The sequence below is a fragment of the Panthera pardus genome, unplaced genomic scaffold, assembly GCF_024362965.1.
Source record: "Panthera pardus isolate Hobbes unplaced genomic scaffold, ASM2436296v1 HiC_scaffold_22, whole genome shotgun sequence".
Lineage (NCBI taxonomy): Eukaryota > Metazoa > Chordata > Mammalia > Carnivora > Felidae > Panthera > Panthera pardus.
The window spans coordinates 60,351,397-60,369,997 of NW_026526788.1; the positions used below are offsets into that span (position 1 = coordinate 60,351,397).

The 18,601-nt window shown below is 43.9% G+C and overlaps 2 protein-coding genes across 11 annotated transcripts in view; one reads left to right on the top strand and one right to left on the bottom strand.

Moving 5' to 3' along the window:
* The window catches only part of ARL3 (ADP ribosylation factor like GTPase 3), a 37,348-nt gene extending 32,396 nt beyond the window's left edge, over positions 1-4,952 (bottom strand). The window contains exon 1 of one of the 2 annotated variants that reach the window (XM_019459282.2): positions 4,840-4,952. In XM_019459282.2, the coding sequence (XP_019314827.1) occupies positions 4,840-4,842 (3 nt within the window). In that variant the 5' untranslated portion in view covers positions 4,843-4,952. Of the gene's footprint in view, positions 1-1,379; positions 1,431-4,839 lie in introns of those variants that run through there. The other variant, XM_019459281.1, reaches the window with a different exon arrangement.
* SFXN2 (sideroflexin 2) overlaps positions 1-18,601 on the top strand; it is a 58,551-nt gene that overhangs the window by 30,085 nt on the left and 9,865 nt on the right. The window contains exons 1-3 of one of the 9 annotated variants that reach the window (XM_019459275.2): positions 5,162-5,272; positions 5,520-5,603; positions 6,946-7,073. The exons of 1 other annotated variant lie outside the window; for it this stretch is intronic. In XM_019459275.2, coding sequence (XP_019314820.1) covers positions 7,053-7,073 — 21 coding nt within the window. In that variant the 5' untranslated portion in view covers positions 5,162-5,272; positions 5,520-5,603; positions 6,946-7,052. 7 more of the 9 variants (XM_053909883.1, XM_019459280.2, XM_019459277.2 and 4 more) reach the window with 7 other exon arrangements.

The following is an 18,601-nucleotide window of genomic DNA, read 5'->3' on the forward strand; positions in this document are numbered from 1 at the left end:
CCTCAGAGACTCGTTGTTTACCACTTCCAGTATTCTGTATCTGCACTGACTTGCTAAGGATTACATTAACCTCTCTGTGCCTCAATTTTTTTCCAGCAATAAAATGGAAGATTTAGTTAAACAGAAAGACAAAATCTATGCCAAAAGATTTGGGAAAGAGTGATTGAACAGATTTCAAACAAACAGATAGGCAGGACTCTTTTTTTTTTTTTTTTTTCTTAAGGGCATGACGTTTTTCTTTTGTTTTTATCTTATCTGGCCTTGAATACTTTGACACCATTCCTTTTTTAAACTATATTTATGAGAAGTCTCCCCGGCTTCTATTAGCTACATTGCAATCACTCATTTATAATACCACCTTTCAGAACAGTTAAAATTAGAATTCTGAGATCCTCAGGGGACTGGTAATATAAAAAGGCTAGAACAGGGAAAACACATTGTACTACTCATCCTGAGTTCTTGATTAGATGTCCTCATTACTTCTTCCAATAAAATTCTAAAATAACCAGAATTTATCACGTCAGTACATGAAATGACAGTACAGGTAAAAGTCTTCTCATGCATTATCTACGAGTGTAGAAATTATGAAAGATGTTTCCATGGACTATTTGCAAGGTTCAAAATGAACGTTTTAGGTTTTTTCTCATGTGTCTTTTAAAACAAATCAGTAAATAAAAACCCTGCTTTCTAAAAAAACCAAAAAACAAAAAACATGGCTTTCTGCAGGCTGAGACTTGTTACACATTGATTATATTTGAAATTGAAAAATGAAGAGAAAATAATTTCTTTTTGAAAAGGGAGAAGCAAAGCACAGAAGAGAAAACCATTCTAACTCTACCTAAACTTTGTTAACTTAATGTATAAAAAAAATGATACTTCTATATTTCTAATGAGTAATTCTCCTTGAGAAACAATAACTTCATATGCTTTACCTTTAAGTGACATGACAGAGAAATGGAAAATTCAGCTACTATTTTCTTCTATCAAAGTGATAAATGGCATCTGAAGCATGGTCTAGGGAAGACAAATGCAAGCAGGGTACCACATCGTATTAACCCAACTACTGAGGACAGGGGATCACAGGATTATCAGGGTTTGCTAAATAGGGAAGAGGATATTTATAGATATCAGAGTTCTGCCTGAAAGGTACAAAGTAAGCTGATTTAAGAGGCTGGAGGAAAGACAGAAGAATAAGTCTACCCTAGGTTTCTAAACACAAGGACCACACTTTATTTTAAATGTCGAATGAAGGGAGACAGCTATTGGAAGTTAATTTTATTGTGGGCCTGAGTTTTGCATACAAACATAAGGAAATGAATTTTTAAAGTGATTTTTGGTTAAAATATTCATTCATTCCTTCGTTCACATTAAACACCCACAATGTGCCCCAAGTGCAACGGGAGCAAAGCAGACATGATCTCCGTGTAGGATATGTCCTCCTCTGACACTGAATAAAGGCAATTTAAGAAATCAGAACTGTAGTTAATTGTATAAGGTCTGCTATCAGCATGTGTGCATACAAGTTATCTGCACCCTGGTGGACAGAAGTGGTCTGACTCAGCCACAAAACATTTAAACTTTCTACAGGCAAATTATGAATAGATGTGCTATTGACTACAGATATTTTATCTGCCTCAGAATCAGCTTCAACTCCACTACTGGCAGAGGCATGGTGCGCTGACCTAAAATGATGCAAACTAGGTCATTCAGAGAAACTGGAGTGGCGGAGGGGGAGAGAGGTGTGTGATGGTAGTGTGATGGAAAGTGTATGTGGCTGTGAGGAGCAGTTAAAATTTAAATATTAAAATTAGTAACCCAACTGTCAGGTATCTGCACTCCCCATAACTAGCTTTTTCTTTTTTTTTAATGTTTATTTTTGAGAGAGACAGTATAAGGAGGGGAGGGGCGGGGACAGAGGATTTGAAGCTGGCTCTGTGCTGACAGCGGAAGAGCCCGATGTGGGTCTCAAACCCACGAACCAGAAGATCGTGACCTGAGTCGAAGTCGGTTGCTCATCCCAGCACCCAGGTGCCCCTCCCCGCTCATAACTAGCCTGAATGAAACTGACTTCAATTTATTTTTACCTCTTTAACAACAACAACAAAAAAATACGCCGTTCACTGAGACCTTATTAACTTCCAGGAACTCCTATAGCTTTCATAGGGAGAAACTCACCCAAACTTGTCTACTTTCTCATTGCTCTACTAAATAAATACACTGTTTCCTGAGGAACAAAGTAGGGGCATTTCCCCAGGAGCAGTGGGTTCCCACCTCACCATAGTCCCAATCAAAACTTTATCGGTGAGGGGGGCACCTGGCTGGCTCAGTCAGTAGAGCATGTGATTCTTGATCTTGGGGTCATGAGTTCAAGCCCCACATGTGGGTAGAGATTACTAAAAATATATAAACTTCAACAACAACAACAACAACAACATTATTATGGGCTTTGGGATTTCATAGACTTGAATTCAACTTCCTTATATATATAATCCTGGGCATTTAGAAAACTGGAACAATACTCTTAAGAAAAATGCTATTAAGATGAAATGTGGTAATGTGTGTAAAGTATGGCGCATAGTAGGTATTCAAAGCAGTAGTTGTGGGTGTTTTTCTTTCATTTTTTTTTTTTTTCTACGTTTCACTGACCATTTTCTGGCCAGAAAATACAATCTTGGGAACGAACTTCAAATGTTGAAAATGCTTGATAGCTACCACTAGGTTCCTGTATGTAGAACGGACCCCATAAATAATTTCTGCGTGAAGAAGTCATCTATTAAATAACGATCACTCATGCACTAAAATTGCTCCCGTCTTAGCATTTCACCAAAGACTCGATATCATAATGTGGGGATAAAATAGCTGACTAAATGTTCAGAGAAAACATTTGGGCTTTTAAATAAAAAATAAAATTTATTAGTCATAGCTGAAGGTTTAGAAAGCAAAAACAAAAACCTGGGGCTCAGTCTTCCGCTGTGCAGTTATTACAGGGATTCACGGGATACCAGATGTGACACATTTAATCACACCACTGATGGTTTAAGTTCTATGTTCCACTTTCGGTTCTAAGAATAGCTCACACTTTTGGAGATTAGAATCCAGAATGATTTGCCCTAATTTCATATTCAATTTAGGAAAAAAGAAAAAGAAAAACAAAGTCTGTCTTGATCAATGAACACAACAGTTGTACACAATAGTGTTGTCACACTGTCAATTTGCACCTGGAAACATGAGCAGTGGTTAATTTATTGTGTCCTGTAATTATAAATTAAACAATCATGAAATTACACAGTCCACTTAATTGATAAACAAACTGGGAAAAGTTAGCCAACTCTCATGCATTTCTCATGATGACATCTCATTCTCTGTTGGTTTGGCCTGACTTTTTCATTCCAATTCTAGTTATTTTCTGTGTAAATATTTATATTTGTATTCATTTGTTGAGAAAAACTTAGCCTTTAAAGGGACAACTCATGTATAAACGATTAATAATAAGAAAACATGTAAAAATCTGTTTAGCCTGGGGTTAATAAAACTGCAGTGTAGCAAGTGTGAAATGTGATTGGCAACTTCAGATCAAATAATTCTACTTTTTTAAAACAATCTGACAATGTAAAATCAATTTTTTTCCTATAAGAATTTACTCATTGGATAATCTGACCAAAGGTGCATGCATTTTTTTCCTTGCAGACATCTAGTTTTTTCTTCATAAATTAATGAACGTGGATCAATATTTTTAAAAGTCAAAAAGACAAGTAACTAAGTTTGAGTGCCCAGCTCTGTTCAGTTGGTAAGCCAACGAACCTATTCTAAGTGCTTCAAAGTCAATTTTGCTTTGACTTGCTCTAAAACTACTCAGTTCCATTTTAATACCCTCCATCTAACCACACAGAAATAAAAAAGGAACAACGAGCGTGTCAACGGTCCAACCTGTCACACATCATAATTCACAATTAGAGAAAACTTTAATTAGGTCTGACAGGGAAAAGCCAATTGACACCCACTCCAGTTTTAATTTCCCATTCTTTTTAGTTTGGAGATCCCAAGATGAGACTAAGATCTTTGGTTCTGGTGTGGTCATATGCAAAACGTTGCAACAGGTTTGAAATGAAATACTAAGGACCGAGCAGCAAATTTGCCTGCATCAATATGGATTAAGAATTCACAGGAAAATCGGTCATCACCAACAAATAGCCTTTACTGAACCCTCAGCAAGTAAATAACTCGTTCCTGCAGAAGTGCGCCCGCCACGCAGCCACCAGGACCACGTAAAATCCACCAGGCATCCCTACCAAGCGGTACCTCTTTGTGTCCTGGGATTTACACCCCTCCCCCCAGAGGCCCGCACATCTCGAGGAAGAGGAGAGCTAGGCTACCATCTCTCTTGGTACCGCCAGGGCGACCTCAAAGGCAGTAGCTCTGGCCCTTCTCCCGGCCTCTGGCTGGGCCCCGGCGGACCCAGAGGCGCGGGCAAGTCGAATCCCTAGGAAGATCGAAGCCTGCTTGCGGAGGCTGCTATCCGCAGTTACTCGGATCCGCCCTCATCTCCTTAGTAATGATGGAAACCCGGCTCTGTACCGGGATAGCCACACACCCTTCCAGCCCCGTCCCTTAGCTTCAGACCGGCTGCAAACCTCGCCTTCCTCCCCAGGCCCAGGTCTCCTTCTAAGGGCCCACCGTCGGGGCTCCCCGCTGCCCCCCGAAACCAATCCAGGACCCAGAAAGCAGGCTGAGCGCCGTCCCGTTCCCTCCTTGGCTTTAAACGTAGTGCCCCGACCTGGGCCTGAGGACAGGAGAGGGGTGACCGGTCAGCTCTGGAGGGGCCCGGGCCCCCACACTCACCATCCTCCCGCCGAATCCCTCCTCCTCCTCCTCCTCCTCCTCCTCCGGCCTCCCCCGTTACCAGGGGCAACTGCTGCGGCACCGCCCCCGACGTCCCTCGCACGCACAGCGGAGGAGCAAAGCAGTCATACGGGGCGTGGTCCAGCTCCGCTTTCCCTAAAGTGCGCAAGCGTGCCAAAGTGCCCGCCCACTGCGCAGGCGGGCTGCTGGGTCCACGGGAGGCAGCGGCCCGCTGATGGAGACCCGGGGAATGGTTAAAGCTTGCCCACGTGGCTAGTGGGCGCTGCCCGGCCTGTGATTGGTCGGGAAGGAGGGGGGGCGGGGGCGGGATGAGGGGCGGTTCCGGGCCTGGGCAGCAGGTTAGTACTGGCCAGGCTTCTAACGCAGGGTTCTTCTGTTGGCAGTTGTCTCAGTGCATTCTTTTCGGGGCCAGGTAAGGGGTCTTGGGAGGAGGCCGCCTACCACACCTTCCTTTAGACCCAACATCCCGGGAGGGAGCTTGGATTTCTGTCCTGACTGCTCGGGAGGGGCTGCTGCCGAAGCTGGGATTCCACCTGCGAAGCCACGTGGCGCGAATAGTAGCCTGGGGCTGCTCAGGGGCCTCTCCCTGTGGACCCCAGCTCCATAGCTGAGGGGTGGGGACATTATGAGATATGCATCTTTCTCCACACCTGTGTTAGGGTCCAGGATGGAGGAGTCCCGGTGGTGGGAGGCTGCCTGTCGGAGGGCAAGAGACAGCCTGGGAATTGGCCCTGAACGCTGAGGTGAGCCGATGGCAGCAGGGGTGAAAGAAAGGCGTTTTGGAATGGCCAGGTTTTGCTAAGAAGCGTTGGACCAGGCGGTGCACCGTTTGCAGTCCTGGAGGAGGCAAAAAACGGGCCTGCACTTACAGGCAAGCAAGAGCGAAAGGGATTCTGGGTGGGTTGAGAGGTGCTACCTCCCACCCCTTCCCCATGCTGACGTCAGAAAGAGGAATTAATCTCATATGTACCAGGTCCTGTTCTAGACTCTCGCGACACAGCAGGGGGACGAAATCTGCCTTCATGGAAATTACATCCTTCCTAGTGGAATGCTTTTCACATAAGATTTCATTTCATTTTCACGGCCCTAGAAATTGGTTGTTTTAAGCTATATAGAGTCGGGACTTGAACTCAGTTCTGACTCTTGAGGAAATGACTTTAACACTATTGTATTGTACAGGCAGGTGGAAAAGAACGACTTATATTTGTGATGTGAACTCAGAACTTTTTTTGAGTTGATAAAGTGTTGCGACTAATGACAAACCTGGACGTTTGCAGTCGTGTGTGTACCTCTTGCCTCCCTCACTGGTTTCTTGTGAGGATTATGTGAATTATTATGTGTCAAGTACATAAAATACTACCTGGCACATAGGAAGTGCTACATAGGTCTTAGCTATTATTGTTCCATCTAGGTTTTTGGGCTTTGCCCCTCTTCCTATAAGCAGGCTTTCCATTCTAGTTAAGATCACTGGAATGAAGGCAGATTTCCCCTGAATGGTCCTTAGCTGTTTATGCATTCAACTAAAGTGTGTTTTTAAACGTCTGCTGGCTGCATACTTGCTTCAGATCCTTGGAGAGAAAACTCAGTTCAGAACCTTGATTAAATAGGTGCAAGATGAATGGCTAATTCAGAGCCTGCACTCCTACCATCTACCCATCTCTAGCCTGTTGTTTCTTTTGTGAAAAAGTCGGGGCAGACTTCTCTTTCTGAATTGTCTGGTGTCTAACATCATGGTCTCCTTGGGGTCACAGCAGTGTACCTGGGCTTGCTTGTGTAATTATTAGCCTCATTCTTCCAACTTTCTCTAGGCAGCCTTGGCACCATCCCTCCCCCATCTCAAGTGGTCTTAGTGTTTGATCTTGAGTCTTTGGCTGCCTTGATCTTCCACTGATGCAAGTACCAGTGATGATATTTTGTTTTTCTTCCTACGTGGGATACAAACAGGCAATCTTGAGTCCTTTCTCCACTTGCAAGAAGATACCTAGAGGGAGTTTGGAAGCCTGTTCCCTGAGCTGTGATACTGTTTGCCAGAGAAAATCAACTTTTTTTTTTTTTTTTTTTTTTTTTTTTTTTTTTTAACGTAAGCTGTATCTGTAACGTGGGGCTTGAACTCAGGAACCCAACATCAAGAGTCGCATGCTCTACCAACTGAGCCAGACAGGCACCCTGAAAATCAAATCTCTATAAGAAGGATGAGCATTACTTCAGGAGAGGTAATAAGTTGTTTCATTTTTCCCCTTTTCTCTCTTTTTTTCTCTCTCTCCTTCCTTCTTTCTCCTTTCCTTCCTCTCTCTCTCTCCCTCTCCCTCTCCCTGTAGTATGGAGAGGACCAATCTAACTGACCCTAAGCCTTGTGACCTTGGGAAAGTAGGCCCTAGCTATTGTCAGATAGTTGGATGAATGAACAGGATGGAAGCTGTTGACCACTATTGCTGTGGTTAGTGTAGGCTGTGTGTACCACGGATGTTCACCCTGCTGGTTCAATTGATGGGAACCTTTCTAAGCATCAGTTTCCTCTTCTGTAATTTGAGACCTTGGATCCCTTACGTATTTGAGCTGTGACATTCTCCAATCCTCAAAGGAAAGGGAATTATCGGTCAGTCACCTGTTTGATTTCCAGTTCTCCCCTTGTTCCCAGTAATAGAACCATATTCCTTCAGAATTGGGGCCACCCTGGACATGATTACGACTTCTTTAGGGAATACTAGATGCAGCTCATGTAGGAAGAGGGAGAATAACCGTTAGAGCAAACCTAGGGACCATGTACCCCCTCCATGTAGGAGGGGTAGGCCATCAGCAGCTTTGTGACAGAAAGCCTGCTCTTAATTCTGTAACCAAGACAGGTTCTGAGTTTGACTTGAAAGGGTGATGTCCTTGATGCCTAGAGAGCCCGGGAATAAGCTGAAATGCATTTCAGGCAGGCAGTAAATATTTTTAGAGGTCCCACGAGAGCTACATATGAACCTTGTAATCTGCCAGGGGAGGCTAACTTTACACAAATTACTGTACATGATAAGAAAGTGATGATTACAAAGCCAAGCATATTGCAAATGAAGATAGGATGCTGTGAGAGTATATGACAGAAGGGTTTGAGTATGCCCTGAAGGAGTCCTGGACCTGTGCCCATTGGGGGGCAGGCAGCAGATATTTGGGAAATGTTTTATTTATTATTATTTTTTAATGTTTATTCTTTTTTGAGAGGGAGAGAGAATCCCAAGCAGGCTCCATGCTATCATTGCAGAGCCTGATGCAGGGCTTGATCCCATGAACTGTGAGATCATGACCTGAGCTGAAATCAAGAGTCGGATGCTTAACTGACTGAGCCACCCACGTGCCCCGGGGGAAGTGTTTTAGACATAGAATTTAGGTGTGTGTGTGTGTTTTTTTTCCTTACGTTTTGTGTAATACAGGGGCTGAGCTCCTATTCTGACCTCAGTAATGAGGGCAAATTTTCTTGAATAATAGCAAATGATTACCCCTTCATGATAGAAGTACTTCCGTTATGAAAGGCAGAGGACTTTCTAGTGTTGGGTTGAGGATGGAGAGAGATGTCCAAGGACAGGCTGTGTGTGTGTGTGTGTGTGTGTGTGTGTGTGTGTGTGTGTGGTGTGAAGAAGGAAGCGTAGCATGTTCTTTTGGGCTGTCTCCAGCAGGGGAGTGGGGCTGCAGCACGGGGCTCTATAAGCCAAGGCAGTGTGTGATCTGTTGGCCACTCCTTTTAGCCCCCTGTAGGGTCAGGGAAAGTAAACTCTTGCCTCTCTAGCATTCCTGGGTTCAGTTCTGACTGCATGAAATACCTTTGGTCTTTGAACCAACCTGCAGGAGGCCAAGTCAGCCTTTCCACAGAGGGCAAAGCCCAGAACTTTCCCTTGGGCTTTGTGGCGGAGTGAGAGAGGTAGGAGTCTGGCAGTGGACACTGGCTGGCTGGCTTCTCACTTCTCCAGAGGTGAGTGGTGGCCTCAGGGCCAGGTGAGGATACCATGGAAACTCCATGTTAGGTCTCCCCTTCTCTTCTGGCTCCTTTCTCCCAGGAAACGACTCACCCCCAGCATGTCAACTTGGTGAAGTCTCTCCCACCCCAACAAAAAAATCTAAACATTGGCCATCTCTCCCTTTATTGCATTTGTTGGCTACTCAGGCCTCCTACCTCTCTGGATGTTCTTTCTCATCTATTTGGGCTTCCTTTTTTTGGCTTGCCTCTTAAATGTAGTGGTTTTCAGGGCATGTCCTCAGCACTTTATCCTTCCCGTTCTGTGCATTCTTACTGGAAAACTTTATCTTTTTAAAAAAAATTTTTTTTTTTTAATGTTTATTTATTTTTGAGACAGAGAGAGACAGAGCATGAATGGGGAAGGGGCAGAGAGAGAGGGAGACACAGAATCGGAAGCAGGCTCCAGACTCTGAGCCATCAGCCCAGAGCCTGACGCGGGGCTCGAACTCACTAACCGTGAGATCGTGACCTGAGCTGAAGTCGGACGCTCAACCGACTGAGCCACCCAGGCGCCCCTGGAAAACTTTATCTTAAACTGCCTCGATGCTGCTAACTCATCACTTTACTTTTTTTTTTTAATGTTTATTTATTTTTGAGACAGAGAGAGAGAGACAGACAGACAGACGGAGAGACAGAGCATGAGCAGGGGAGGGGCAAAGAGAGAGGGAGATGCAGAATCTAGAGCAGGCCCCAGGCCCTGAGCTGTCAGCACAGAGCCCAACTCGGGGCTTGAACTCACGAGCTGTGAGATCATGACCTGAGCTGGAGTTGGACACTTAACTGACTGAGCCATCCAGGCGCCTCTCATTGTTTTACTGCTAATTCAGACCTCCGTACTTTCTTTTAAGCCTTAATACCCAGTTGCTGAGAAACTTGACCTTTTATTCAGCATTTACTTGAATTCTTGAACTAGGTGCTAGGGTAGCAGAGTGAGCAAAATGGACATAATCCCTGGCTCCAAGGAGCTTATGGCCTAGAGGGGAAGGTAGGCATTAATAACACAGAGGGTCACCTGGGTGGCTCATTTGGTTGAGTGTCTGACTCTTGATTTTGGCTCAGGTCATGGTCTCATGGTTAGAGAGTTGGAGCCCCATGCCCCGAGTCCGGCTCTGCACTGATAGCCTGGAGCTTGCTTGGGATTCTCTCTCTCTCTCTCTCTCTCTCTCTCCCTCTCCCTCTCCCTCTCTCTCTCCCTCTCCCTCTCCCTCTCTCTCTCCCTCTCCCTCTCCCTCTCTCTCTCCCTCTCCTTCTCCCTCTCCCTCTCCCTCTCCCTCTCCCTCTCCCTCTCCCTCTCCCTCTCCTCTCTTTCTGCCCCCCCCCCCCCATAAATAAACTTAAAAAAAATTTAAAAACTGAAACCACAGAGTGTTAAGGCAAACTGGTATGGCTCTGAAGAAAGAGCACAGAGCCAAGAGGGCTTACACAGAGCGCCTCATCTAGTTGCCAGGATAGAAGTGGTAAGGGTCCTTCAAAGGATTCCCTGAGGAAAGGTTTAAGCCAAGATCTAAAGGATGAGTAGGTGCTTCCTTGCAAGTAACTCTGGACTGTCCTGGAGAGCAAAAGGCTACTTTTTGAGGGAGAGGGTGGACCCTTGAAGTTATGTGCTAATACATCTGCTTTTCAGGCTGCTATTTATTCTGAGCTGGCTCTGCTGTGCCTTCCCTGGAAGCTATAGGGGTGCATGGGTCTTTATTGGGGTGGGAGTCTTGGGTAGAATTCTTTTGTTTTACCTCTACTTAATATAAAACATTTATTTTTAACTAGTCCTATGGCTTCCACCAGCAATATGTTTCCTTTCCCTAATACTGTCAATACTGGCTTTGTTTGCTTAATTTTGTGAGTGCTTTTGGAGTTTGGTGAATGTATAACTCGAGATGACTTTAAATCTTGCTCAAACTGTGCCAATGAACTTGTTATGTAACGTATATAGAAAATCCTCAGTTAAGGTGATGGTTTTCTTTTTTTTCCCTAAGTTTATTTATTTTGAGAGAGAGGGAGGGAGGGACAGGGGCAGAGGCAGAGAGAGGGAGAGAGAGAATCCCAAGCAGGCTCTGCACTGTCAGCGTAGAGCCCAATGTGGGGCTCGAACTCACAAACTGTGAGATCATGACCTGAGCTTAAGTCAGACACTTAACTGACTGAGCCACCCAGGCGCCCCAAGGTGTGTTTTTCAAGGAAAAATAAAAGACCTAGTCGTAGAAGATAGAGAGTTAAATCTGAAAATTATTCCTTAAAAAAAAAAAAAAAAAAAAAAAGGATGGGTAGGTGTTAGTGAAGAGGGGAAGGAAGAGTATTCTGGGCAGGGAATGGCATTTGTAAAGGACCTGAGACAGGTGGCAGCCTACTGCATTTAAGAAAGTCTCATGGTACTTGGAACTCAACACATGGAAAATCCAACTACCTGTTTTGTCTTTTTAAAAAAAAATTTTTTTTTAATGTTTTTATTTATTTTTGAGACAGAGCATGAGCAGGGGAGGGGCAGAGAGAGAGGGAGACATGGAATCCAAAGCAGGCTCCAGGCTCCAAGCTGTCAGCACAGAGCCTGATGCAGGGCTCGAACCCACGAGCTGTGAGATCATGACCTGAGCTGACGTCGGTTGCTTAATGGACTGAGCCACCCAGGCGCCTCTCCCTGTTTTCTCTTAAAGACTGTTTTTCTATATTCTTTGTCTCGTCACATTATGGTCCAAGTCAGAAATCCTGTATATCACTCTGGATACTTGTGTCAATTTATCTAGGTCAAACACCCTCCCCACCCCCCACCCCCCAGTCCCCCTCTCTGGTATGCTTCCAGTTTAGAGTGAGCTGGGAGGGAGAAACAGCTATTTTGTAGCGCACACACCTCCCAGTAATTCGATCAAACATGAATTTGGGTGCTGTGGTGAAGGGATTTTGCAAATGTAATTAAAGTCCTAATTGGTTAGCTTTGAGTTAATCTAAAGGGAGATTATCCTGGGTGGCCTGATTTAATCAGATGGAATCCCTTTAAAAGAGGGCTAGGCATCCCCTGGGGTCACAAACTGCAGCCATAGCTGGGCCTCCATTGCTCTCCTTCCCTCCCAGGATCATCCCTTGGTAACTGCTTGCAGCTGCTGGCTTCAGGCTTGCCTAGCAGAATTCCCACAATTACATAAGCCAGTTTGCTAATTCCTCATACTAAACCCATCTTTATATATTTATCAATATTAGGTGAGTATATATAAAGGATATATGTATCCTATTGATTCTGCACCTGTGCTCGAACCCTGACTAATAGACTATTTCTCCTGTAGCCAGTCATTCAGCAAATCCCAAGCTTCTGCTGCTTTAAAAGTTTCTGTCCTTTGGGTCCCTCCTCTCTGTTCCTGTGCATCTGGTTTCATATGAGCTCCACGTCTTCTTGCCTGGATCATTGAAGTTCCCTTTCAGCTGGTCTCTTTGTATCCTGTGAAGTCCTACCGCACTGAGTTTATTTTCATGTCATTGCCCAGAGTTTTCTTTCTTTTAACATTTATTTTTGAGAGCGCACAAGCGGGGGAGGGGCAGAGAGAGAAGGAGACACAGAATCCAAAGCAGGGTCCAGGCTCGGAGCTGTCAGTGCAGAACCTGATGCGGGGCTTGAGCCCGTGAACCGTGAGATCATGACCTGAGCTAAAGTTGGATGCTTAACCGACTGAGCCACGCAGGCACCCCTAATTTTTTTTAACATTTATTTATTTTTGAGAGACAGAGAGAGACAGAACACAGGTGGGGAACAGGGTTATCTTTCTAAATGACACATCTGATCTTGTCACTCTGCTTAAAATCTTGTAATGGCTTCCTGAAATTTCTCAGGCAAAAATTCAAAAGCTGTTTTTAAAAAAAGAAAAAAAGATTTTTGGGATGCCTGGATGGCTCAGCAGGTTAAGCATCCTACTCTTGATCTCGGCTCAGGTCATGATCTCAACAATTCATGGGTTGGAGCCCTGCATTGGGCTCCGTGCTGATGGTGTGGAGCCTGCTTGGGATTCTGTCTTTCCCTCTCTCTCTGCCTCTCCCTCGCTCATGCTCTCTCTCCCTTTCTTTATCTCTCTCTCTTAAAATAAATAAATAAACTTTAAAAAGATATTTTATTTTTAGGTCATCTCTACACCCAATGTGGGGCTTGAACTCACAACCTTGAGATCAAGAGTCACACATTCTACCAACTGAGCCAGCCAGGTGCCCTACAAGCCTTAGCTTTTTTATATAACGTCATTTTCTTTCCTTAGCGTATCAATTTTACTTCCTTTGAAAAAAAAATGTTAGTGGTTCCCTAGAGTTTGCCATGTACATTTACAGCTAATCCAAGTCCACTTTCATTTTTTTTTTTTTAATTTTTTTTTTTAACGTTTATTTATTTTTGAGACAGAGAGAGACAGAGCATGAACGGGGGAGGGTCAGAGAGAGGGAGACACAGAATCCGAAGCAGGCTCCAGGCTCCGAGCTGTCAGCACAGAGCCTGACGCGGGGCTGGAACTCACGGACCGTGAGATCATGACCTGAGCCGAAGTCGGACGCTTAACCAACTGAGCCACCCAGGCCCCCCCGCCAAGTCCACTTTCAAATAACACTAAACCGCCTCGACCGTAGTGCCAGTAACTTATGCAAGTGTTCCTAGCTACTCCCTTCTGTTACAGCACTGCTGCTATTCATGTGGAGTATCCATAAGCTGTAATCATCGAATACATTGTTGCCGCTCTTATTTTGAACAAACTGTTATCTGTTAACTGTTAACAAGTAGAATAAGAAAAATAAAGGGGTGCCTGGCTGGCTTAGCTGGTAGAGCATGTGACTCTGGATCGCAGGGTTGTAAGTTTGAGCCCCACATCGGGTGTAGCTATTACTTAAACAAAACAAAAAAAAAAGAAAAAGAATTTATTTTGCCTTCATTTATTCCTTCTGACACTCCTTTATGTAGGTCTGAATTTATGACCTGTATCATTTTTTTTTTTTCTCTCTGAAGAACTTCTCATATCTTGCAAGGCAGGTCTATTGGTGATAAATTCCCTCAATTTTGTTTTCTGGGAAAGCCCATATTTCTCCTTCACTTTAAAGGATAATTTTGCTGGTGTAGAATTCCAGGTTGGTGGGGTTTTTTTTTCTTTCAGTGCTTTAAATATTTCACTCTACTTTCCTTGCTTGCATGGTACCTGAGGAGAAATCCAATATAGTTCTTTGTTCTTCTGTAGGTAAGGTGTTTTCTTTTCCCTACCTCAGACTTCTTCCTTGACTTTCTTTGTCTTGATTTTCTGCAATTTGAAATATAATGTGACTAGGTGTAGTTTTTTTTTTTTTTTAATTTTAATCCGAGTATAGTTAACATACAGTGTTATATTAGTTTCAGGTGTACAATGTATTACTCAGTACTCATCATAAGTGTACTTTTTTTAATGTTTATTTTTGGGAGAGAGAGAGTGAGTGAGCATGAGCAGGGTAGAGGCAGAAAGACGGAGACAGAGGATCTGAAGCAGGCTCCACACTGTGAGTGCAAAGCCCAATTAGGGGCTTGAACTCATGACTGTGAGATCATGACCTAAGCCGAAATCAAGAGTCGGCCACTTAACCAACCGAGCCACGCAGGTGCCCCATGGTAAGTGTACTCTTAATCCACTTACCTGTTCCATCCATTCTTCTACCCACCTCTGCTCTGGTAACCATCAGTTTGTTCTCTATAGTTAAGAGTCTGTTTTTTTGTTATCTTTTTTCTTTGTTCATTTGTTTTGTTTTTAAATTCCACATATAAGTGGAGACGTATGGTATTGTTTTTCTCCGACTTATTTCACTTAGCATAATACTCTGTAGGTCCATCCATGTTGTTGCAAATGTCAAGATTTCATTTTTTTTTTTATGGCTGAGTAATATTCCATTGTACACATATACCACATCTTTTTTTTTTTTATCCATTCATCTATCCATGGATACTTGGGCTGCTTCCGTAATTTGGCTATTGTAAATAATGCTGTAATAAACATAGGGGTGCACATATCTTCTCAAATTAGTGTTTCTATATTCTCTGAGTAAATACCCAGTAGTGGAATTTCTGGGTCATATGGTAATTCTATTTTTAATTTTTTGAGGAACTTCCATACTGTTTTCCATAGTGGCTATAACAGTTTGTATTCCTATCTAGGTGTAGTTTTGTTTTTTTTTCTTCAAAGTTTATTTATTTTTGAGAGGGAGGGAGAGAGAGAGAAGGGGGAAGGACAGAGAGAGAGAGAGAGAGAGAGAGAGAGAGAGTCCCAAGCATGCTCTGTGCTTTCAGTGCAGGGGCTGATGTAGGGCTCAAACTCCGCGAACTTCGAGTTCATGACCTAAGCTGAAATCCAGAGTCAGACGCCTAAGTGACTGAGCCACCCAGGCTCACCTAGATTTTTTTTTTTTAAGATTTTTTTTAATCTTATTTTTTTTAACGTTTATTTATTATTGAGAGACAGACAGACAGATAGAGCATGAGCATGAGCAGGGGAGGGGCAGAGAGACGGGGATGCACAGAATCTGAAGCAGGCTCCAGGCTCTGAGCTGTCAGCACAGAGCCCAACGCGGGCTCGAACTCATGAACTGTGAGATCATGATCTGAGCTGAAGTCAGACACTCAACTGACTGAGCTACCCAGGTGTCCCTCTTTTTTTTTTTTTAAAGTTTATTTATTTATTTTGAGAGAGACAGAGCATGCAAGTGGGGGAGGGGCAGAGAAAGGAGAGAGAGGAGAGAGAGAGAGAGAGAGAGAGAGAGAGTCCCAAGCAGGTTCTGCACTGTCAGCACAGAGCCCAACACAGGGCTTTAACTCAGAAACCTCAAGATCATGACCAGAGCGGAAACTAAGAGTCAGATGTTTAACTGACTGAGCCACCCAGGTGCCCCTAGATTTTTAAAAAAGATTTATTTCTAAGTAATCTACACCCAATATGGGGCTTGAACCCACCACCCCGAAATCAAGAGTCATATGCTCCATTGACTGAGCCAGCCAAGCACCCTTAGGTGTAGATTTTTTGGTAGTTATCCTTCTTGGTGTTTTCTGAGCCTCTTGGACTTGTGGTTTGATGTCTGTAATTCATTTTGGAAAATTCTCAGTCATTATTGCTGCAAATATTTCTTCTGTTCCCTCTCCTCTTCATCTTCTGCATTCCCATTACATGTATGTTACACCTTATGTAATTGCCCCAGCGTTCTTGGATTTTCTGTTCTGGTTTTTTCATTTTACTTTTTCTCTACTTTTCAGTTGGGGAGTTTTCTACTGACACATATTTAAGCTCACTGATTCTTTCCTTGGCCATGTCCAAGGTACCAATGAGCTTATGAAAGGAGTTCTCAGGGGTGCCTGGCTAGTACAGTCAGTAGAGCATGTGACTCTCAGTCTCCCAGTCATGAGTTCAAACCCCACATTGGGCATGGAGCCTACTTTTTAAAACAAAAAGAGGGGCGGGGGCCCCTTCGCTCAGTTGGTTAAGCATCCAATTCTTGATTTTGGTTCAGGTCATGATCTCATGGTTCGTGAGTTTGAGCCCTGCGTCAGGCTCCGCACTGACAGCACAGAGCATGCTTGGGGTTCTTTTTCTCTCTTCCCCTCCCATATGCTCTCCTTCTCAAAATAAATACATAAATTAAAAAGTATATATTAAAAATAAAAGGAGTTTGACACTCACCATATTAAATGGGGTGCTTGGCTTGCTTTGTTGGTAGACCATGCAACTCTTGATCTCAGGGTTGTGAGTTTGAGCCCCACGTTGGGTGTGGAGATCACTTAAAATCTTTTAAAAATAAAAAGGTGGGGCGCCTGGGTGGCTCAATCAATTAAGCATCTGACTTTGGTTCAGATCATGATCTCGTGATTCGTGAGTTCAAGCCCTGCTTTGGACCCTGTGGTGACAGTTTGGAGCCTGGAGCCCGCTTTGGATTCTGATTTGTAACATTTCCTTTTGATTCTTTCTTAGAGTTTCCATTCCTTTGCTTACATTGTCCATCTGTTCTTTGCATGTTGTCCACTTTCCCATTGGAGCCCTTAGCATATCAGTCATAGTTATTTAAATTCCTTTTTTTTTTTTTAATTTTAATGTTTTTTAAATTTTTATTTTTGAGAAAGAGAGAGAGGGCGTATGCGTGCGCGCAAGTCAGGGAGGGGCAGGGAGAGGGGGAGACACAGAATCCGAAGCAGAGTTCTAAAGTAAATCAGGCTGAGTTAAAATCCTGGCTCTGCCACTGGCTAATACTTGTGTGACTTGGCAAAGTTGCTTATCTGTGCCCTAGTTTTCTCATCCTTAACATGGGGTTAGATTAAAGGGTATTTATTTTATAGGGTTATTGTGAAGATAAATTCAGAAAATGCATGTCAAGCACCAAGCAAAGTGTCTAGCGTAGAGTCAAAGTTCAGTAAGTGTTAGCTGTGATAAATATCATCTGGTCCCCACATGCCCTGTGTGCGGTCAACGCTGGCTGTTCTTTTTGCCTGGGACACCTCTCCTCTATCTTCTACCCATCCTTCAAAACATTATTTCTTGTTTTCGCAAAGCATGTTCAGAATCCCTCATCTGTTTTATTTGTTTTTTAAAGTTTATTTATTCATTTTGAGAGAGAGAGAGTGCAAGTGGGGGAGAGGCAGAGAGAGGGAAAGAGAGAGAATCCCAAGCAGGCTCTGAAATGTCAGTGCAGAGCCTGATGTGGAGCTTGAACTCAAGAACCACGAGATCGTGACCTGAGTGGAAGCCCAAGAGTTGGACCTTAACCGACTGAGGCACACAGGCGCCGTATCCCTCGTCCATTTTAGATAAAGTGATCATATAATTTACTACCCCAAACAGGACACTTTTGAGAGTGGAAGGGGATGCTATTAACAATTGCCCCAGGACAATAATCCCAGGAAAACTGAGAGATAAGGTCGTCTCAATTTTAGATGCTTCTTCTCTGGTTTTCCATTGCCCTCAGTGTCCACAGCATTGTTCACACTGCTGTCCTTGTGGCTTTACTTGTCTTTTACCTCCCATTCTGTAACTCCTTGAGGGCAGGTGCATTACCTCAGTCAGAGCCATGGCCTGAGACCTCTTACAGGACCAGCATGCACCACACACGTACACAGAAGTGATGAGAGTGATCATGCCACATGTTCATTTTCCCCTTTGTCTGTAATTGTTTCTACCTTGAATGTGATCCATGCTTTAGGCCTCTTTCAGATCAATCTACCTTCTTCTTCTTCTTCTTCTTTAAAATTTTAATACTTGTATTTATTTTTGAGAGAGAGAAAGAGACAGAGCGCCAGCAGGTGAGGGCAGAGAGAGAGGGAGACACAGAATCCAAAGCAGTCTCCAGGCTCTGAGCCGTCAGCACAGAGCCCTATGCGGAGCTCAAACTCACGAACCACAAGATCATCACCTGAGCCGAAGTCGGATGCTTAACCAACTGAGCCATCCAGGCGCCCCAGATCAATCTGTCTTCTGGGGTGCACATTCCAGCTCTTCTGGGAAGCCCCCTTTTCTTACTTTGCTCCCCCATCTCTGCTTTCTCTCATCTCCTGTACGTACTGTTGCATATATATTATATCCTGTTCCATGGGTGGGCTCTTGTTCCCCAGTAACACTCAGCTCCCCAAGGATAGGCACGGTGTTGCCCTTTTTTCCAGTGTCTCCCACAGTATGGTCAAGCACAGGGCTGGCTACCAGCAGGCACTCAGGAAACACATATTAGTGTCGGTTTCTCAGTCTGGGACCGTTCACTGGGGCCTGCCCAAACTTAGTCAAACGATGCTAGTGGTGGGTGAAA